Source organism: Asterias rubens, chromosome 15 (assembly GCF_902459465.1).
Source record: "Asterias rubens chromosome 15, eAstRub1.3, whole genome shotgun sequence".
In the NCBI taxonomy this organism is placed as follows: domain Eukaryota; kingdom Metazoa; phylum Echinodermata; class Asteroidea; order Forcipulatida; family Asteriidae; genus Asterias; species Asterias rubens.
The window spans coordinates 6074856-6098338 of NC_047076.1; the positions used below are offsets into that span (position 1 = coordinate 6074856).

Consider the following 23483-nt stretch of genomic DNA (forward strand, 5'->3'; position numbering starts at 1 on the left):
CTGAAAGGGAATGTATTCCTTTTCATTGGTCCTGAAAGGGAATGTATACCTTTTCATTGGTCCTGAAAGGGAATGTATACCTTTGGTTTTTGGTCCTGAAAGGGAATGTATACCTTTGGTTTTTGGTACTGTTGGGTAATTGTTTATAATCCTATAAAAATTAATGTCTGTTTGGAGATATGTATATAAACAAAATCTGGAGCGGATGTGTTAACGCAGGAAGAATAGTCCTTGATTGTAATACACACTATCTGAAAAATGTATCTGAAAGAAACATTTTCTCAGATTCAAATTTCGGAGGGGAAACAAATAATATATCTATTTTTCCATAGCTACATTACTTCAAAGATAAATGATTCTCAAAATGCTTTGAAATACTATCGAAAGCTGCTGTACTTATAAAACCAAGTAAGTTGTTATTGCCATTCATTTTAAGTGTGATTACCAAACGTATACCTTCCCTTTTTTTATGAAGCATGCATAGAAACTTCAGACACCTTGTTTTAATAGTAAGTGATGACATTTTAAAGGCAGTGGACACTATTGGTAATTGTCAAAGACTAGCCTTCACAGTTGGTGTATCTCAACATATGCATAAAATAACAAACCTGTGAAAATTTGAGCTCAATCGGTCATCAAAGTTGCGAGATAATAATGAAAGAAGAAAACGCCCTTGTCACACGAAGTTGTGTGCATTTAGATGATTGATTTCAAGACCTCAAGTTCTAAACTTGAGGTCTCGAAATCAAATTCGTGGAAAATTACTTCTTTCTCCAAAACTATGGCACTTCAGAGGGAGCTGTTTCTCACAATGTTTTATACCACCAACCTCTCCCCATTACTTGTCACCAAGAAAGGTTTTATGCTAATAATTATTTTGAGTAATTACCAATAGTGTCCACTGCCTTTAAGATAGAAAAGTTACTCATTGTCACTGAAGCATTTTCCCAAGATTGGGGGCCACTTTGTGTGTTCTAATCTTGGTGATACTTCAGTGGCTTTGACATTGTTAGCGATAGCTAGGCATGAAGAGGTGATAGGCTTTGAGTTTGTCGTTTGTTTCATTGTGAGTTAAAAAGGTTGCATCAATATTCTAATCACTTTGATATTGTCTTGATTTGTAAGAGAACAATGTCGTTGCTACATCAGTGGTGATAGGGATTTTTGTAAAGTAGGTAATTAAAACAAATAAACAATCTGCAAGTAATTTTTGTATCAAAATTAATAACATCAGATAAGTGCCTTTTAAGTTTAAAATTTCATTATTAAGATATATTTCATTAAAATGTAGTATTCTATCATCAGTATATTAAAAAAACCAAGCCAAACCAAAGTCCATTAAGTTGACCATGCAATTACATAATTTAAAACAAAAGTTAGTGGGGAAATGTACACCCTCGTTGAGTGAAAGAGTTCAAGTGAGGTTAATAGTTGGGTACCTACCACAGAGTATAAAGTGCTGAAGGAGCTCTGGTGGAATGTGAAATACGCATTGGTGCCATTTCAGTAAGCAAATGTTTTGTTGTATCAATATAGCAATGGTCGTTGTCTGCACTGAGGGTGCTCCATTAAAAGATTTGCATGCTATAATTGCGTCCAGTGAAAATTTCACACTTAAGCCCGAGTTCGCCATCTTGCGCCTTCGATGCTCCAGTAATCTTTGGTGACTGTCGATCACTGTGTTTGGGTTTAAAAGGAATAACTTCGGCCGTTTTTTGTCCAGATGTATCTTCGTCAAGTAAATAGAAAAACCACAAACATTAAGTTATTAGTCAGTCAAGTAAATAGAAAAACCACAAACATTAAGTTATTAGTCATAGGCATGTTTATTTCTCAATGTATGTAGTTAATAATGGAGGTTTTTAGTTATTATTTCCCCATTCTAAGTCCAATGACAATATTTTAAGTGTGTCGCCATCATTTTTAGTTCAGTTAGGTTTAGTTTTTGTTCAAATGGAAATATACAAAAAAAAACTTGTGAAGCAATATTTTATCTCTCATATCTGTAAAGAAATAATAAATACATAAATAAAGACGTGCTACATGAACTACTGTGTGTAAAAATATATATTTTAATGTCCCGTTGGCTGTTTTGTTGTGTGTTTTTGTGTAAAATGGTCACTGAACATGATTTGTCGTCTGCTAAAAAGGTGCAGCTGCCGCGCACAACATTTGACGTGGGCCCTCTGTCGTTTGGTTAATGCCAATGTTTAGTTTAGTCTGATATTTAACTCGACATAAGCCGTTATTGTCTGCGTAGAGTTGCGGTTTGTGAACCAGACGGTTGTCATTGGCAGAAAAGTGTAATTTGCATCTGAAAAGGATCCGGATGGTGGGGAATTCTTAAGCCAAATTCATCGATTCTACTTTATTCAACAAGCAGTAAGTCTTTTTGTATGACATTGTCAGTTCCCGGTGTACACCGGCTTCTCATCTCGGTGGATTTTTGATAGCTGACATTGCTTTTTGAGGATAGTTTCATGCTGTAGGATCCGCAAAGTGGTCGTGAAAAGACAAGACTTCAAATTTGGAAGGAAAGGTGAGTGTAGAAACGAATACGTTGCAAGGGACGCCACTTCCATGGCTCACTGAACACCGGTTTTTTTTACCCCGAGAAAATTGGTTGACGTCGGGGGAACTAAAATTGTTTGCCGATGAAAGAAGTACATGTAGTCGTGCTAAAATGGTGTGTTCCTTATCTTATATTTGCATGGGTTGTTTGTCCACAAATACAGGCTTCATGGAAATTGTGAAGTTTATCACACACGTTTACATGTGTAATCTATGAAATTGACTCAAATCATTTTGTTGTTTAGACTTGAGTGACTGTTTTTGCCCTGTTTTTGTTTTAAAGTTTACACTTATTCTTCTGACCACATTGCTTTTAGTTCTTTAGTGCTTTATTCTGAATTCAAATAAGAAAGCGATTATGTCAAGATAAGTCCTGCTGAATGTATTTGGAGTGCAAATTATAAGTTGCAATGCCGCAATTAAATTTTTTAACACCCCTTTTAAAAAGTAAATTCAATACAATTTTAACAAATGTTATTCAACTGAAACTAGATTTTAAAGCTGAAATACTGTTCGAGTTTGTTAATAAATAGTCAATACGTGGCTGTCTTTTTTGTTTGTATTAATCTAAAGATAGATTAAAAAAGCAGGGCTTTAATTTCACAAGAAATGATCCAATGTGTCCACGATAGTTCCGAAAATGTACTGAAATCCTGTCTTTATAAGTTATAAAATTAACTGTTTGCAGACCTACCAAGTCTCATGCATTAGAATTGAGTCTCACGCATTAGGCGTGAGACTCACGCATTTTGGCTTTGTCTCACGCTCACATGCACAGCAACCATTTTCTCATGCATTGGGGGGGGGGATATTGTGGGATCCGTATTGTGTGCTTGTATTTGTAATGTTTAGGCTGGATGAAGTTTGTAAACAAACAAAAAAGTTTATAATAAAATATTAATTTAAAAAGCGCTAGACACACAAAGACAGCGGATTTGTTTGCAGTTGTGTTGTGTGGTTACATCCTAATGCTAAAAAAAGTCTGGACTCCATCAAGTAGGTATTTTAAGCTCTGATTAGACATAGTTGTAGCATGGACGTAGAAATTTCTATCTCCATGCTTGAGGTTACACTGATGGCTCCACTGTTAATATTGGAGCATGGACGGTTGGAGCCATTGGTGTATATGAGGAGTTGGTGTAATTCAAGCCCAGACATGTTGGACAGTTGACACCCTGACCCTGCTTTACTTTCATTTGTAAAAAGGAATACAAATTCATCTGACTGTTGGCTGCCAGTTTGAAAGGGATTTGACAATACAAAATGGATGTAAGACTCTATTTATCTCTTTAAAATATTCCTGTGGAGGAATTTACAAAAGGCATGAATGTAAAATGCAATAAACACAAAAAGGCAAATTGTTCATGTTTAACGCTTTGTGGTACATAAGTAGTACATGTAGTTCAAAGTGTCAGTTCCTTTCTCAACCTTTCTGTTACACAAGGGAGATAAAGTGGCAGTCAGTTAACTTTTTGCCAGAACAAAATGTGAACTTACTAAAAGTTTTCATAGAAAACATAAAAGTTGCAAATCTATTTGACATTATTGCATAATGAACATTATAAACACTGCATTCCAATCAAATTTGCAAAGATTCTTTTTCTATAACATCAAAGAGGATAGTTTGGGATCTGACATAAAAAAGACAACGTTACAACTTGTTATTATATCCACTGTCCACAGTCTGGAACTCTGTTTTGGGGTTAATTGATGACTGGGGGTCACAATTTGTTCTTGTGCATCTGCACCCCATGGCATCTTGAGCGTAAAACATATTGTTCTCTTTTGTTTATTGAATCAGACATCATCTGTTGACGTCATTAATCTGCTTAAAAAGTGACTCGAGCGAGTATCAGAAAGAGATCAGTGTAAAAAGAAAAGGGGTTTAGATCTGTAGAGAAGAAAGGTAGAATAAACCGGGCTTTAACTAAATTACAAGGGCACCAATGTCCGCTTGATTGCACCCACCCAATGCTTAAAACCTGAGAAGTAGAATCAATACCCATGTTGACCATTGGTGCTTCTCTTGTATCCCTTTTGTAAGAGTGAAAGTGCCAGTAGTTATTGACCAATGGATTGCTAATCCTTGGGCTGTACATCCTGAGGGAAGGTTTTCAGTGGGACTGTTATATGATAATTAATTCATAACAAACAGTAGTTTTGTTGGATGTTTTAAAAGTACAAAGTGCACAAGGCCTAAAGGTTTGTTAACAAAAAAGGCATGAGTGTAAATATTTGATACTGGTTATTGTATACTGTCATATGGTTGGGGCAATCGTTAGAAATTGGAGTGGGATGGATGCATTGCAGCTTTGGGACACCTGTCGTTTAATGATTTAGATTGAACATTTGTATCATTATTATAAATTATAATGTTTCGGAATGTCCAGCAAGTTTGGACTGCTCTGGGGAGGGCTGGTGGGTAGCTAACAAAATATAGAGTTCAATAAGAACTGTTTAAATCTCATTTGTTCCAAATGGATATTTAATATCAAAAAATCGTGCCTGATGCTTAAAGCACCGTCCTTGCGCCTGCAAAATGAAAGTTCGTATTGGAACTTTGCAACTTACAATATGATTTGAAATATTCTTATTTGTTTCATTTGCAGAAGTTCACTTTTATTAATCGCGGTTCAGTCTCGGTGTAGGGTACGACAATTGCTTTGGGTGCTGTCGGTTTAAGTCTAACTAACCTTTGGCAATTCACCAAATACATACATCTCTTACAATTATTATTTTTGGTTTGAAAACAATTAAATCACACAAAGTAATTATGTGATTTAAAATCCGGTTTGATAACTTCCTGCAACGATAACATAAATCTTGTGGGTTTTCTAAGCTCATACCTCATCAGATTACCATGCTTTAACAATTAACAAACAAAGTGGATAACAATTGTTATCTCATCAGTAGAGAGATCCTTCCAAATTGCCCTGCAAAATGGACGTTAATCTACATGATACCGAACGCAATTTATCAGTGTCCCTGTCTAGGTTCTTTCCCCCACGATCTTCAACTCCTGTTTGCCCAATTTAATAACAGTGTGCATAGCAAAGTGTAAAGTCCAAAGTTCGGGACCCACTGCTTGAGATAAAAAACTAAAACTGCGCCACTTTTATTTTCACCGGTTGACAAAGACAGGTGGTTGAGTCACTCTAAAACGGACATTGCGATGTTTGCCGTTGTATAATTTTGCAGATTTGGTTGGATAATGTATACTCGTAATGTGAAGTGTTTGTGTGATTGCTGAAACTCTACGGTTCTGGACTGTGGAGTTTAACATGAGGCGTATTGATCGAGTGCTTTTATTAACCCTAACTACATGTACTTGTGAATATCCAAATCTGTAGAAATAAAGGTTCAATAAATGTTGCGTTTGTTGTGAGTACAGGTGATAAATTGAGTTGTGTTATTTTGTTTATGTTTGGGAGTGTTTTGATAATACTCTGGTCTGTGAAATGGAAATAGTGTATTTTATCCTCTAAAAAGAACCAGTATTTTTGTGGATTAATTTTTTTTTCAACATTTTTAGCAAGTGAAATTTGTCAATGTCAAAAAGATGTTCAGCTCTTATTATTCTGTTTTGTAGACTTCCTGTCAAAATCTTAGTTACAGTTGTGAATTGAATTGTGTTCACTACATATTGCAAACTTCTTTTAAAGTAAAGAAACAAGTGTCTGTGCTATTGAAAGATCCACTTCTAAAGAATATGTACTGTGTGTATAATTCAAACTGTAGGGATTGGTCTATACCTGGTAGAAAAAAATGAATGTTGGCTTTGTGTACATAAAGGCAATCCCCTATACCAACATGTTTAATTAAATATCATTTTAAAAACCAACAAGCTAATATATTCCATTCTACCATTCTAGAGTCACAGAATGACTTTGGGGTTGGGTCCTGACCAACCCTTAAACAAAAATTAAAATAAATGTTGCCCATCCGCTGTTTTTTGTAAGAAAGTTAAAATGTGAACTGTGAACCCAGTCTATCACCATCCCCATAACGGATAATAGACTGCCCATTATTTTGCCCAGTTCCCTATCCTTTGTACAGTAGACACTTTCCACACAGCCAGCCCATTTATCATAAAGTTTGTGGTTTTTATAAATCATACCTCCTACTGCGAATAAAACAACAACCCCACACTAGTGGTCTCAATTGTGATTTTTATAAAAACCCAGAAAAACCCAGGGACTCGGTATTGCAGAGTTGAGTGGAGTTCAAAAAGCCAACCTACTCCTGCCCTGAATGAGATCATTAAGTGGTAACCACCCAAGGGTGACACTACTGGGTTACAGGGAACCGGTGTCCTGGTGGAATGTAGGTGGATGATTTGCCTTGAGCTGTGTGGAAAAAATGCTACACAAATTGTCTCAGTTGCTAGTGCTTACCCCCCAATAAATCATCATTAGCTAAGTCAATTTTATTCATGATTTGGGGTCGGACTAATAAAAATTGAGTAGAGTAGGACTCAAACCAATTGCCTTCAGATTTTTTATGACTTGCCCTTCTACCAACTGAGCTATCCCTATTTTGTCAATATCTTTGTTGGGGGACAACCAGTTCACAATTTGTTCAAAACATGTCTATTTGCTGATGTTTTGCTCCCTATGCAACATTGCTTGATTGAATCATGTTAGATCAGAAAATATACTTTTAATTATTAGTTCCTAAAATTTTAGGGTTTTCTTTTTCCCGAAGCTGATCTAAAAACGTAGAGTGTCAGAAAAACCCAGGGACTCGGTATTGCAGAGTTGAGTGGAGTTCAAAAAGCCAACCTACTCCTGCCCTGAATGAGATCATTAAGTGGTAACCACCCAAGGGTGACACTACTGGGTTACAGGGAACCGGTGTCCTGGTGGAATGTAGGTGGACGATTTGCCTTGAGCTGTGTGGAAAAAATGCTACACAAATTGTCTCAGTTGCTAGTGCTTACCCCCCAATAAATCATCATTAGCTAAGTCAATTTTATTCATGATTTGGGGTCGGACTAATAAAAATTGAGTAGAGTAGGACTCAAACCAATTACCTTCAGATTTTTTATGAGTTGCCCTTCTACCAACTGAGCTATCCCTATTTTGTCAATATCTTTGTTGGGGGACAACCAGTTCACAATTTGTTCAAAACATGTCTATTTGCTGATGTTTTGCTCCCTATGCAACATTGCTTGATTTAATCATGTTAGATCAGAAAATATACTTTTAATTATTAGTTCCTAAAATTTTAGGGTTTTATTTTTCCCGAAGCTGATCTAAAAACGTAGAGTGTCAGTTCTAAAAAAAAAAAATTAATAATATTTTGTCATGTAAATCAAGAGCAATGTGGTTTAGTATGCTGTATGATGTTATCGTTGACCTTTGCCATTTACTCCCTAAGGTCATGTTCACACTGTGAATGCCTGTTTACATTGTGAATAGACAGAGGTCAAGTTCAAAAATATACAATTTCACCAGTAAAAGCATTTAGTCAATTTTAAGTCCCAATCTCTAAAAAATGTGTATACCAGACGAGCACTTTTTGGTATACTGAATTAACTGCTTGAGTTTTTATAGGATTTGAGGCATGGCATGGTGAGGTACCATTATTGGTTTGCAGTAGTAACGGTACACACATGGTGTTACCGCAAACCAAATATGCTTTTCTACTGCCTTCTTCAGTTAATGATGAGGTACAGAAACATTGAGCCATTACGTAGTGTTAGCAAGATGAGTGTCTGGGTGTCTTTTGGACACCCTTTTACATTGTACCAAATCCTACGTATAAGCTAAAATCCTTTGTGGAGCTAAATTATTATCTCTCCTGGGGGTGGATTTAGTCTTATCTTGAGTTAGTGCGAGTTACCCGTTCTTACTTAGGACTAACCACACGTTTCATATATCTCCTAATTCTTTATGAAATCGACCCCTGAAGACCATCTGAAGACAGAGCAGATTGTTCAGTATCTCACCCATGGCTCTTCTCAGAACCACCCTTAAGGAGAAACTGCCCATAGCTACCGCAAACCAGTTCCGTTATTTTCAATTGTCACTGGATACAGTTGTGAGAAAGGTGGACACTTAACACTAGCGGACACCTGTATTGTACTTTATGTTCAGTCAGTGCAGTGTTTTGAACAAATAATCAATCACCACGTTTCTTCTCTCACTCTCTGTGGTTGACATTTTACTATCTTCAGGAAATGAAAATAAATAGTGCCTACTTCACCAGTGCATCATTCCTCTTGATTTATTCATTCTATCCAATGGGAGAAAGGACTTCTAAATCGCAATCTATAAATCTCTCGTTTATAGGAATGATTCATTGTAGGTTTTTTTAAGAGTAAATTCTTTATGATCCTCAAAGTTGTAAAAAAAAAAGACATCAAAAGCATTGTTTCAAACACAAGTGCACAGATTTTGACTGAAATGCTTACAATTCGGCATTTAACTAAAATGACTAAAGTTTCTTTGGGGGTAATTACCAAAATACCACATGATCTTTTAATTACACATGTGGGTGTCCACATTTAAATTATATTTTTTGTATATTCAGTGATTTGTGGGTTCTGCTATTTTCTCGACTTTGACTGCATTTCTGGTTTATGGGAAGATTTCTCTGAAGGTTTGGAGCTGTTGTAAACTCAAGAACTACATGTAGCATGCTTCCAGATAGTTGGCACTAATCATTTGTTTTCAGTTATCATCAAATTCGACTCTTTAGCAGTTTTAAAGTCGTCCTCTTTTGTATTTCTTCTTCAAATATGCTGTTGACATGGCTTATTTAAATAGATAGCAAATAATGTACTTATTTACAATTCTTGGCCTGTAGTGTATGCCTCTTTTTTGAAAGTGCAGGGGCACCAAGGCATTTTCTCCTTGGTAAAGGGCACCCTTTGAGAAAATTTCTACTGGAGCATTTTAAGGGCACCAAGGCAATGACCAGAGCAGAGGGCACGGAGGCTGGAGGCAATCGCCTTTGTTGCCTCTGTGAAGCATCAGGACTTCAATCCTGTAGTACTTTTCCTTTTAAAAAGAAATTACGGAAACTGTCTGTACCATCATCAGTAATTTTCAATTTGTCGTAATTCAAACTGAGCATGTTGGTTGTCAGCTGGTGAAGACACAGTGACTCAGTGTTTGGAGATACAGATTAATTGCCAGTAGTTGTCCCAGGGTGAATTTTCACACTTTCTCCCTGTTGGGGCATTGAATAGAGATCTTGGAATGTGCTGATATTATCACCAGCTATCAATCTTGGGGGTTGGCCGTTATTATTTATAGTGAGTGCTGTGATGAAAAAAAATGAACATTGTGTTTTATGGTTCCTCTTATTTTGTTTTTGCGGGAAGGGAAAAACAGATATTGTGATATATGGTTTAACTTGTTTGGGGGGGGGGATAAGGAAAAGCGGACAGTGTTTTTTATTGTACAAATATGTGATTTATGGGGGGAAGAAAAAATAGGCATTGTGTTTTATGGTTTAACTTGTTTTTTGGGGAAAAGAAAAACCAACATTATGGTTCAACTCATTTTGGGGGGAAAAGGAAACCTGACATTGTGATATGTTTAGGTAATGAAAAAACAAACGTTGTGTTTTAGGGTTTAACTTGTTTCCAATGGCTTTTCCTGGCTTACATAATTCAGGAATGATTCAATCTTGCCATTTTGGCCAATTGGGTCTTTTATATTTAGTAATATTACTATGTGTGGTTTTTAGATAAAAATTTAGTTTAGATTTTCAGTTAAATATTTCTTTTGACCAACTCATCAACAGTTTAAAAAAAAAAATCCGGATATTTGTAATTTTGACTATTCTTAATGGCCCCACAAAACTTATGCTATCATCGCTGGGAGTAACCCCAAATTCAACCAAAGTTCACTTTAAACGGAAAACCAAGCGGGAACATAAACCAAACGCTGACAAAGAAAACAGAAAAAGTTCACCAAAAGTTTACACATCCATTTGTCTTTGAACAACACTTTTTAGTAGGTGACTAAGTTTGAGGATTTACCTGGAAGGACAATTCAGTGAATTCACAAAAACAAATCAGTCATGGGCATTTATTTTGATTGTTCAGACTGGGTTCAACTGGTTTTCAATAGTTTGCCGGTTCCTGAAAAGTTGCCATGGTGATCGTCAACAAAAGGTGTAAACCAGTGGAGGCCATGTGTTCCTCAATATCCTTTTATTGAATAAGTGGAGTAGTTTGTGCGTATTCATATCTAACAAGCTTAAATGCACGGTTGCACATGCCTACGTGTGAAATTTGAACATAGTACAACAGTTGTGGGAGACCAGGGTGGGATAGGACCTTGTTTGGCGAATCTTGTTTTGTGTGTTGAAATAAGTGGAAAGTGTTTTAAAAAAAACATGCAACCAACAAAATGGATGTTAATTGTTCTCACTTGGATAGTGTCTGGAGCTAACAATTCTAAAGAAAACAGGCATGATATTTTCCAACCTAATTCTGTTTTCTGATTTATTTTCCTGCAGAAAAATCTGAAAAATTATTATTAATTTTGCCTGGAAAGTATTTTAGAGCCTACACCTTGTGTATTCAGCCCTTGTACTCGAAAAATGTTTCCTTCTTTTCTCCAAGGACAAAATATCATGCCTGAGAAAAGGAAGGTCTCATATTTGTTTCACTGTCATGTAGGGAGACAAATTGTGAAACGGATTTTAAATATTTGTATGATTTTAAATTCCAACCCTGAATTTAAACCCAAAATATTTCAAAAAGTTGTGAAAATAATAAGTACACTGTGATCAGACACTACCATCGTATTCACACCTAGCAATATTCTGAGAAATCAATCAATTATCTACATCTACCCCCACCCCCTACTGGTTTCAATCATGATTGCATTATTCTTCTGTAAAGGCATAATTTATTTTCGCTTAAAAGGCTAATTTGTTCAAGGCTGAGCCATCGTGACAGGTGCTAGTGTCAGTTCAGTCATCAGCGATCTTTCACTTCACAGACTTTTTAATTTCTCTTTGAACTGTATATAAGGGAATCACATTGCTGAAAAGCCTCACACTATCGAACAATCCAGGGCTTCAGTTTATTGAAAACTACACTCTCAGACCTCAAGTCTGATAATCAATATTAAAAATAATAATAATTGCAATTCACATATAATGCTTTATCTACACTGTATGGGCATCTCAAAGCGCATCGTGATTTGTTTTTGAAGCTGTGCTCCTTTTTTGATACCAAGACTTTCCTGTAGAATGACAAAATTAAAATCAGTGGGGACGCATGGTAAAATGCCTCCCTTTCAACTTACTGCAACTGTGATGTACTATAGTATAATAGTTAACTAATAGGCTGAAAGCTAGTCACTGTAACTTTCTGCATGGCAGCGGAAGAAAAAGTCCAATGCGGGTTTGGACAGGTATGCAAAGTCCAGTCGTGAGTTTACTGGCCCAGTGCTGAAACCACTGGCCCAGGTCTGCGGTCCAGTGTAAAATTAGAGCCATGTACAGGCTAGGGCCCGACTTCATGGCTCTGCTTACTGTAAAGCAATGAATCGGTGCTTGCGGAAATAGAGAATTCTGCGCTTATATAGGCCAAGCGTCACGGGTAAGCAGGGAATTTTGGCTTGTGCTCGTGTTACTCCACGTTACTAGGCATTCATCGCGTACACAGTTAGTGCATAAATTTGGCACTTGCACAGTAAGCGGAAAATGCTGATCGCACTCGCAGAATTCGGCGGTAAGTAGAGCCATGAAATTGGGTCCTGCTAAGATCGTGAGGACAGTCCACCTTTTATGATCTTCAGCTGTTGTTATGATCTTCAGTTGCTGGTCTTACGTGTACACAAGTTTGACTCTTTGCACTACGGTTTGAGGTTGTGGCCAAATTGTAAAATAACTGGTCCAGTGCATTTTTGGTGCCCCTGCAATTAGTAATTAGATATAGATGTTTTTGACTCGGCTGAGAATTTCACAAATCTCTAGTGGTATTGTTTGTTGTTTTTGCGAAGTACATTCTACCATGGAGAAAGGAAATTCTACGAAACCGAACCTACTTATGTTGCATCATTATAACTCTAGATAATGTTCTTTGTAGTGCGCTGTATTATTATTAGTATTAATGTTCCCATTCAGATGTTGAACTTTTCCCCGCTGTAGTGTTTCACGCTCGAATTAATCTTGATTCAAATTAACCCAACTGTGAAGTGAATTATTATTATTTTTTTGCACATTCCTTTTTGAACAAGGTGTTTACTTGCTCTCAAAGGCATGTTTACTTGCTCTATGGTATAAGTACAGTATGTCGTACATACGTCACTACCACCCAAGTCATTCATCCTTGTTTACAATTTCTTTTAAGAAAAGGAAAGATGCACATTGTGCCCAAGGTGTGGAGGACGTGCCAAAAAGCACATAGGGTGGAAGAAAGTGAGGGGGGGGGGGGTTTACATGAAGCTACCATTCACCCATAGTCTCTTTTATTGACTAGCATACAATGAATGAAGAATTTGTACACAGTTTGCAGGATCAGCTACTCTGAAAAACCCTAACCTGTTGTTCGATCCATTTGGGTGCATTGATACCATAGGAGGGTAATTCAGCAGCCCTCATTGTTGGGCGACTTTTGTTCCCTCCCTGTTCATGGGACAGTCACCCAGTGATCAGGGTCTACGGTGGTGTCACCACAGCCTCATTACAACCAGTCACTTCACTGACTCTCAATGGGTGTTTTGGGTTTCTTGTCAGGGGTGGCTCTTAGTGGGGTTTCTTGGTAGTTGAGTAATTTTTGTGATGAGAGAGGGGCGTCAAGTAGGCATGTTGGAATAGGGGAAGAAGAGTAGCACCATTTTTTAGTTGTCAACAAGTCATGGTTACATTAGTTATTACCATCCCTCTATTCTGATGTTGTGGAGCACTGAGTTTCTACCTGTGGAACATTAGGAGAGCTGTTGATCATTAGATAGTGTGTGGCTGGTGTCTAAACCAATCAATGTTGGATTATACTGTGATGGCATGTTTTATACATGTAGTTCAGTGGTAAGTTCTTATCTTCTGCCTGTAAATTTCTGACACATACTAGCGAGATTTAATCCTTGTTCCCATTGGACTTTTTCTTCCGCTGCCACGCGGAAAGTTTCAAACGTGACTGGCTTTGGTGTAATTCTATTGTGCGTTCCCACCTGGACTTATATTCAATTGATGTTTTAAAGTGCGGTCGCAGGGTTTACAGCGCGGAGCTGTTCTCTTTCGGTCTGTTAGTTTTAGTTTTACATCACGGTCGCGGATAAGTTGACAGGGACATTGGATTTAATTTTGCCATTCATGGTACTTAATAACAACCAAAAAAGTCCAACGGAAACAAGGCTTTAAGACACTGGACACTATTGGTAATTTTCAAAGACTAGTCTTCCCAGTTGATGTATATCAACATATGCAAAAAAAAATCAAACCTGTGAAAATTTGAGCTGAATCGCTCGTCGAAGTTGCAAGACATTAATGAAAGAAAAAAAAACACTTGTCACTCGTAGTTGTGTGCTTTCAGATGCTTGATTTCGAGACCTCAAATTCTAAATTTGAGTTCAGCCTCGAAATAAAATTTGTGGAAAATTATTTCATTCTCGAAAACTACATTACTTCAGAGGGAGCCGTTTCAACCTCCCCCCATTATTCGTTACCAAAGGTTTTATGCTGAAAAACATTGTCCGCTGCCTTTAAGACGCGTAGCTTGGTGTGCATGAGTCGAAGCAAACGGAAGCATGAAATGGAAGGTTTTTAAACTTTTGTTCATACTGTGTGATAAAGCGGACTTTCTTTCCGCGATCTGCAGGAAAGGAAACCCACTTATTCCAGATTCTTGGGCATTCTACATGGTTTTATGGACAGATGTAATCTCTCAGCTCTACATGTTTCAATTGCTTCAATCAAAATAAGCAATGATGATTTGTGGAATCTTCAAAATGCTATTCTTCCCGGTTTTTTCCTGTGTCGTTGAAAAAATGGACCTGGATGGTTTGACCAAAGACATAGAGCAAGTAGTTTGACGAGTGGTTGTTTGTAATGTAGGCCTTTACAACAATCATTTGTTTTAAAAACACTTTGCATTTTGTTAAGACCACAAAACTCAACAGTTTTGTTCATACTGAGCGCAGAGTTTTTAACCAGTGTACCGTTCAGAAAAAGATTCAATGTGCAATTGTGGTTGCCTTCAGCATAGATCAACTTGTGTACAGTATCTAGGCAACAATCTTAATGCATAACTTTTCAAGGTACAAGTAGATGGTATGTATTATGGTTCCATTTACCTAAGAACTGTACAAATAATGGCCTTGTCAACTTTTTAAGGGGAATTAAACTGACTTTTACTGTAGTGAAGCATGGATCCTACCTCCATGAGTGTAGCCTACACCATTTTGCACTGTAGAAAGATTTTATGGTCTTCTATTACACAGTAGTAAAATTTATAATCGTCAATTTGACGAAAGTTAATAGTACTAAGAATGTGTACTTACTATGGCAATAACAAAAAAGCTACATTTTAATGAGGAATTTTCCACTGGTTGTAAAGTTCTTGAGTTGTTAAATCACTTTGGATGTCTTTACCCTGGGAATGCCATACTGCATACTGTACATGATAGCTTTTATGTGCTCAGTGATGATAGATCTCGCCATTGTCAACCCTCCCCTTTTTATACACTTAGTTTGAACCTGTTTACATACTCTGTGTTTTGTGTTCTCATTTTGACAACATGTAGCCTTGGAGAAGGATTCTGCTAGCTTTGAAATGTCAGGTGATTATCTATCTTTTGCATTGAATCCAAAGGCTCTTGCATTGTAATCAGTCTGCAAAGTTGACTAATAAATAGAGCCCATGGTAGTTGGTTGTAATTATGGTGTTTAAGAAGTTGCCTTTCTGGCAGTATGGCCATAGTCACTGGCTGCCTGAGCCATTCATTCGGACATGGCATCCTTGCCCCGAACTCATGCCCTTGCCACGAACTCATGCCCTTGCCCCGAACTCATGCCCTTGCCTGAACACATACCAAACATATAAAAAAGTATACATTCTAGGATTCTGTGAATATTCAAACTAGCATACCGAAGACACAGCAACAGGAACTTTTCGGCCGATTTGTTTTTCAACATTTAGGCCTAAGTGTCTTTTTTGTTTTAATGATTTGTTTTTCAATAATCGTTAACATACATGTAGCTCACAGATTGTGCAGTGAAGCATCATATATACAATAAAAAATAAAACATCAAATTCATCTCAATTCAATATGTCAAACTTTGCAAAGACTTGGCAAAATCTGCAACCAGAATCCCCAAAAGTATTACAAAAATCCTGGGGAGATCTATGCAGTCCGTTATTTCAAACATCCAAACTGTTTGTGCTGGCTGACGGCCTGATACTTCACAGAGGCAACGGAGGCAAGTACACTGTAGGCCTACATCCATCATGCCCCCTGTTCATTGCTTGAGTGCTCCTTGAAACTTTCCAATCGAAATTTACAATTTCCTCACAGAGGTGCCCTTTACAAAAAAGGAAATGCCTTGGTGTCCTTTCCCAAGAACGAAGTATCAAGCTTGCTTGCTAATACCCTGACTGTCAGACTCCATGATTATTATATACCGAGTCCAAAACTGTTTGATTTGTCGATTGTTGACACAGTTCCTTAAACAGAAGGAATACCATTGCCACACAGTCTTTATTTACAATAGCTCAGGTGATAACACACAAGGAGTGTCCCATGTTTACATTGTTTCTATTGACAGTTTAATTCACATTGCAGCCATCTGCTTTTGGAAATATTATCTTGCAATGGTTATCGAAGTCTGTATCACTTTGAAATTAAAAGGCACAGGACACTCTTGGTAATTACTCAAAATAATTGTAGCATAACAAAAACTTATTTTGTAACGAGCATGAGATATTAATTTTTTTGTTTACCCATACTCCGATGTGTGTTAGCACTGTATACTCAGTACTTTCCCGAGCCCTGTGAAAACAAATTTCACAGGCATGGTACTCGGGTGGGATTCGAACCCACGACCCTTGCAATTCTAGAGAGTCATACTAACTAGACCACCGAGATTGCCAAGTAGCTAGAGGAGTTCGAATCCTATGTTTTGGCAGCGGGTACCACAACGATATAATAGATGTTTTGAAATGAGATAGTTGATTGTATAAAATGTTGCATGAAACGGCTCCCTCTGAAGTAATGTATTTTTGAGAAAGTGAATTTCTCGTCGACAAACACGGTCGACCATTTACGGGAGTTAAATTTTTGACTCCCATAAATGGCCGACCATGTTAGTTCGCAAAGTAAAAGGAAATAACGCAATTTCGAGGCAAATTTGTGTGGATCATTGTATTCTACTTTTAAAATATCTTTCTAACCATGCATCTTATAACAAACGGTTTCAAACGCTTTTCAAAGACCAACTCGGCTGATCCAAGGCAACATGTTCCTTTAAGCCTTTTATTAGACATCAGGTTGTTTTTCTTTCATTATTCTCTTGCAATTTAAAGGCACAGGACACATTTGGTAATTGTCAAAGACCAGTCTTCTCACTTGGTGTATCCCAATGCATAATATAACAAACCTGTGACAATTTGGGCTCAATTGGTCATCGAACTTGCGAGACAATAATGAAAGAAAAAGAACCCTTGTAACACGAAGTTGTGTGCGTTTAGATGGTTGATTTCGAGACCTCAAGTTCTAAATCTGAAAATTACTTCTTTCTCGAAAACTATGGCACTTCAGAGGGAGCCGTTTCTCACAATGTTTTATACCATTGCCCTCTCCCCATTACTCGTCACCTAGAAAGGTTTTATGCTAATAATTAGTTTGAGTAGTTACCAATAGTGTCCAGAGCCTTTAAGGGGGTATAAAACCTAAGTTTTGTAATCACACTTGTTTTAGTTCACAATTTGTCCAACCATCCAGGTTGCTAGAAATACCTCCATGGTCCAACAAGTTCAAGTTTTTTTCTGTACAAAGATTTCTGAAAAGTGACCTGAATATATTGTTTTGTTCGCACCCTTGGTGTTGCCGCATTTGTAAACAAGTTGACTGATAACTTCCATTACTACGCAAGGTTAACAGCACTGTTGCAAGAAAGGTACAAATTGTCAACAAATACAACGTCAGGTCCCTTCAGCAGTTCAAAGTCAAACGTGTAATCCCCTGTAAATTGATTCCACTGTTTAAAGTGACAAAGACAGGACAATACCTCGTACCTCAGGGCTGTAAGTGATCATGGTCAATATAGGTTTTAAAGCAATCGTATAGAGAAAGGACCTTTCTTTATGGAGCAACAGTGCTATAGATGGTTTTTATATGAATGCAGAGATTTTTTGGTCAATCTGTTTGACAGGCTATAAAAATGATTGACCCAAGGATGGGGAGTGAAAGAAAATTGTGGGTTAAATGGTCAAATTTCACTTTTACGTTTTGGACTTGATGTGTACAAATATGATTATACACGTAGATACAAAGGTTACATGTAAAGAAACCGTAAACTCCATATCCCTTGGCCCATTTTTTGCTACTTCAGCAGCAGTTATCTGCTGAGCAAAAATAACCGGGATGATTGGTACAAATGCTTAATTTGATAGGTTGCTTAGCAATTAGCTACCTTTTCTGCTTTGAAGCAATCGCACAACATGGTAAACAGTATTTTCCAAAGGCCCACACTTAAAATAACAAACCTGTGAAAATTTAGGCTCAATCGGTCATCGGAGTTGGGAGAAAATAACGGGAAAACCGTTGTTTCTGCACGTTTTGCCGTGTGTTTTAAATAAATCGGTTATTCTTGGTATTGAGAATTGATAATTATTTTAATGTTTTCTCAAAAAGTAAAGCATTTCATGGAATAATATTTCAAGGGAAGTCTTCCACAATTACCTTCTGTAAACCCTGTAAGTTATTTAATTTTTGTTCTGTTCAGAAAGTGTCCAATGGCTTTAAAGCAGCTCTGTGAACTACATGGTGTACATGAAGAACCCTTGAGATGCCCCTTGAGTTGTTCCACTAGAAACTAAAATTTCACCCATTAGAGATCCGCCTTGCCCTTTGTACAATGAAGGACTGTATCTGGTCCAAAATTGTAATGCACTTCTCAGCATTTGAATTTGTTTTTAATATAGCCCTTACTTTGAGAGGTAAACCAACTATAAGGAACTTTAAACCAACTAACAAACTGTACTCCAATGTGTTTGGTTTTCCACTCCCAGAGACCCTTTCAACTCCTTAGTAGTATGCAGCCCCGGCACTCACGGTACTGTTTTACTATTTCCTGCCAAACTGTTCATCTTGGCCTTTAAAGCCATTGGACACTTTCGGTAAACAGTATTGTCCAAGTCCCACATTTCATGTATCACAACTTCTATATTTAAAATAACAAACCTGTGAAAATTTAGGCTCAATCGGTCATCGGAGTCGGGAGAAAATAACGGGAACACCCACCCTTGTTTCCGCATGTTTACTCGTGTCATGACATGTGTTCAAATCACATTCGTAATTCTCGCTATCGAGAATTGATATTGTCTTAATGTTTTCTCAAAAAGTGAAGCATTTCATGGAATAATAATTCAAGAGAAGTCTTTCACCATTACCTTTGTAAATCTGTGAACTTTTTTTTTTTCTTTTTCTGTACCGAAAGTGTGTAATGGCTTTAAAACAGCATTTTCTAACAAACGGTTTTCTCTGTGGTTTTGCCACAAAATTCAGTACACAGTTAGGAGATGAAAAATTGTGCTGATGTCTTTCATCTGAACTCAATTTATATATATATTTTTTTAAATTTCTGCTTGGCTGAAAAAACAGCTGATGTTTTTCAGACGTAAAGAAATCATACTCTTTGATCTACCTCTCTATAGTACTATCGATTTGTTTGTTTTTTCTCAATTTTGTCACGACAGGGGGTGAATTATTATGCTCTCTCCAAAGACCCTTTTTGTAAATGGTTGTCAGTGGCCTGTGAAAGTAAGATCAAACTAGAATTTGCAAACAATTAAAGAACTAATAGGTAAATGAATTTCTAAGGCCTGGGTACAATATCATTGGTTCCGTCTGGCTAGTTTGGTTGAAAAGCTTAACAATTTTTTACACTGAATAAAAAATATCAATGAAATGTTTTGACAGAAAGTTTGTAAGAGAACCCTGGGGGAACGCAGGCACGCGTAGAATGTTTTGTGCATCAGTCAGTCGACTGCCTCTGTGAACGAACCCAGGAATGGGTCAAATCTAGGGCATGGAGATCTAGGAGGAAAAATAAGCCACACAAAATGCCTCTGTGGAGACCTCTGAGGTCAATCTCACAAAGAGCTAAGATAGATCTTAACTGCGAATCAATTTGAACTGCTAAGAATATCGTAATATTGAAAATTCACCTTTAAAAGATAACCTTACTGTTTGGTGAAATCCAGCCTATGGCCATTTGCAGAGTTGCTTTTAAGTCGAGGATATGGCTTAACAAATTTCTGCAGAATTGAGCAGGATACTGGTCCTAGACTAGATTGTACGTGAAATGGGTATTTTCACATGTGCCCCTTTTTCTGCTTACCAAGAATTTTCTGAACTATGTACATGTACACTGTAGGTAACTTTTTGTGCTACGTAGACTTGTTAAGAGATGTAAAAGAATATATGCTCAATTTCTTTTTTTTTACAGGCACCTGTTGTGAAACGAACAAAATACATCAGTCATTTCTGCAGAGTCAAATATTTTACTTATGTCTTTCTTTTCTTACAGAAATTGTAACTAAAAGAATGCTGGCCACTTTTTTGGATCTCAAATGCTGCGTGTAAATGCAACCGACGACAGTTTACACTAGAACTTTTTAAGAGGGACGACTAGCGTGAGGTTTATCCTTATGTGAATCCTCTCAGATCATGTGACTAGGACATGTGACTGCCCTGACATCATGCCTAGTGAGGAGAGAAAAGCACGACAGTCCGAACTCAACAAGTAAGTCATTAGATAATTGTTCCCAACATTCAAACACGTACAGGACTCCTCCTGTTTGTACTGCTTATTACAGAATTCTGTGCTTGCGCTTAGGGTAAATTCTATGTCCTGGGCCCAATTTCATAGCTCTGCTTAAGGCCGAATCCTGCGCCTACAATCACCATTCTCTGCTTGCACGAAAAACGCTGAATTTATGCACTCTTGTAATGTAAGCCTAGCCACCTGTAGAATGCCTAGTAACGTGGAGTATGCGTGTGCACACGCCAAAATTCCGCATGAAATGCGCTTGGCATAAGGGCAGAATTCCCTGCTTCCGTAAGTGCCGATTCTTTGCTTCCAGTAAGCAGAGCCATGAAATTTGCCTCTGCAGCAGGGTGTACAATGTAAGCACAGAATTCCATGCTAAGCAGTGCCATTAAAGTTGGGCCCAGTCACCCTGTTATAATGTACACTTGACCCAATTCCATGGAGCTGCTGAAGACCAAAAACAAGATGTTGCTAACCAGAATAAGGTTCCCAGCTTTAATACCTTGCCACATGTACCATACAGTATGTGATCGATATCCTGCTCATTTCTTCTTCGCGAGAAATGTTAAGGCAATATCTTCGCTTCAGCAGCTTTATGAAATTGGACCCCATGGTCATACTTGTAAGTTGGTAAAAAAAAAATAATATACCAAATAAAAAACATTAACTTTAAAAACAACAGCAGATTGTTTATGGTGCAATTTCCATAAAATGTAAGATTTTATGTTGTCCCTCCAAAAAGGTAAGGCTATGTGCATTTTCCAACGAGACCAAATATTCCCCCTCAGAATTCTTCCCTGCAATCGCCATAAAAAAAACCCAATAATTAATAAACAGGCCACAGGTATTTTCTCAATCAAATACAAATTAATTAGCACAATGCTATTACAACCCATCATCTCACCTGTAGTGGCAAGGAAAAAACTTGGCCTTCTTAATTAAACTCTCATTAGTTTGTCCATTGTAAGTGCAAACAACGGGGAACATTTTTATTGTTAATTGGGTTTATCGATTCTGTTGATTACCTGGTAGCTCTAAAGGGTTATTGGCGTTAGGGAGTGGGCAAACATTCACCGGTATGCATTCAATGCACACTGTGAACTTAAACAGCTGATTTTTGTATTGCGGAGGAGAGCCTGGATGTATTAGGCAGCTGCTGATGGAGATGATGATCGTTACCCTGATTTCCCCAAAATCTTGATAATGTTTTGCCCGGGTTTGATGTTTTCAGGACATTACTCAGACCAGAGGTTTTTGAGACCAAATATATAGACTACATAAACCCCTTGCATGACTGATGGTGCATTGCGGTCAGTTTTATGCGCCAAAAACGGCTTTCGTCCAATTTTTCCAATCTGTCCCAAAAGGTGAATTGTTTATTTTCTAATTTTGTTTAATTGTTATCTTTTCTCCCTTCCAGAGAAACCAAAGAATTAAGTAGACTACTCGGGTTGCTAAATACTCCTGCCAGTAAACAACAAGTAAGTCAAGGAAATCTAAAAGATATATTCAGCTTTTTTTTAATTTTTTTTATTTAAATACAAGTTACTGTTACTGATTTATAATCATTTAAGTAAATTCTTATCTAGACTTTGAAATAGTTGTGACTCCCAACCCGAAGCAAGGCCATTTGAACTATTGTCAGGCATGATGATTTTCAAAATTTAATTTTGCCCTTTATAATAAATTTGTCAGTAAATAGGCTGAAGAGTCATTCGTCTTATAATGTCCTACTTTTCCTATATTTCAAATTTAATTTTGGATTGTCCCGTTATCATAATCTAACGCTTAAGATTTTATTAAATAGGTATAATAACGTCCAGGCTACACATCTTCTCAATTTTAATTATCCTATTGATCTCTCACATTTTATTTCATTTTGAGTGCGTAGAAAGGTTTGTTTTCCAGCAAAAGTTTGATTAAAGTGATCTCATTTTGTTTACTTCTCTAGCTGCCGTCCTTAGACTATGACCCGGCAAACAATAACAACAACAATAATGCAGTGAAGTCAGCCAATGGGGTGCAGAAGCCCACAAAGTCTGGCTCATGCCAACACCAGAGCTCCGAAGCTGTTGCTCTCGAGAACTTCAGGTAAATCTTTGCCATCTCTAGGAACAGTGTTGTTGCCACAGTGGGTGGTGCTGGGCGGATGGTGCTGTGCGGGCCCGCCCAGGACTCTGAGCACTCTGAAAAAGAAACATTGTGTTGCCCAGCGCAGATTTCCCTTAGTATGAATCAAAATATTGCCCACTGTGCAATGATCTGAGACACAGCTAATGATAGGGAGTATCAAATGTCACAGAGAAAGAACACAGTCAAATGCCAATCCAACTTTGGTCTGTTTAATTAAAATTACTCATCCACAATCCAAGGTTGTGCCATTTTACTTTATATCAAAAAATTTAAAAAATCATTTACTTGAGCTGATGAAAAAGATTGTTTGAATATTTAGAATAATTGTATAACCTAGAATCATTATTTTGTTTGCCCCCTTGCAGCACAAAGTACCAAAGTGAACGACGCTTCAGTACACACAATCACCATAACCAATTTGACCAGGTATGTTGAAGTTCTATCGCCCTATTTTTCACCGTTAGGGGACAAATTATAGAGCGTTATCAGATGATTTTGTGTCAAAACGGCAAAAGGACCATTATAGTTTTGCGTATGCCACAAACAAAGCACTAGTAAAATACAAACTGTTTGTAGGTGGTTGATGTCAATGTAAGATGATGTTGACTCTCGGCAAAATAAAATTTAACTAATGCTTAACATTGAAAGAGTTTTTACTTCAGTTTCTCAACTGAAAGCTTATAACTTCCTCGACTAAAGGAAAATACATGTGGCTCTCTATGAGTAAAATTATATTTTTTGTTAATCGTCCCTCTGGCAGAAAAACATACAGATGCATTTTAATAGATGTTAAACGTGCATCGGGGATAAAGAATATT

General features: G+C 37.3%; 1 protein-coding gene across 3 annotated transcripts in view; it reads left to right on the forward strand.

Moving 5' to 3' along the window:
- Window positions 1-2320: 2320 nt before the first annotated feature.
- The window catches only part of LOC117299988 (serine/threonine-protein kinase Nek10-like), a 46949-nt gene continuing 25786 nt past the window's right edge, over window positions 2321-23483 (forward strand). For 2 of the 3 annotated variants that reach the window (XM_033783625.1, XM_033783627.1), the window contains exons 1-5: window positions 2321-2539; window positions 20290-20505; window positions 21953-22013; window positions 22484-22623; window positions 23031-23091. In XM_033783625.1, coding sequence (XP_033639516.1) covers window positions 20462-20505; window positions 21953-22013; window positions 22484-22623; window positions 23031-23091 — 306 coding nt within the window. In that variant the 5' untranslated portion in view covers window positions 2321-2539; window positions 20290-20461. Of the gene's footprint in view, window positions 2540-13512; window positions 13570-20289; window positions 20506-21952; window positions 22014-22483; window positions 22624-23030; window positions 23092-23483 lie in introns of those variants that run through there. The other variant, XM_033783626.1, reaches the window with a different exon arrangement.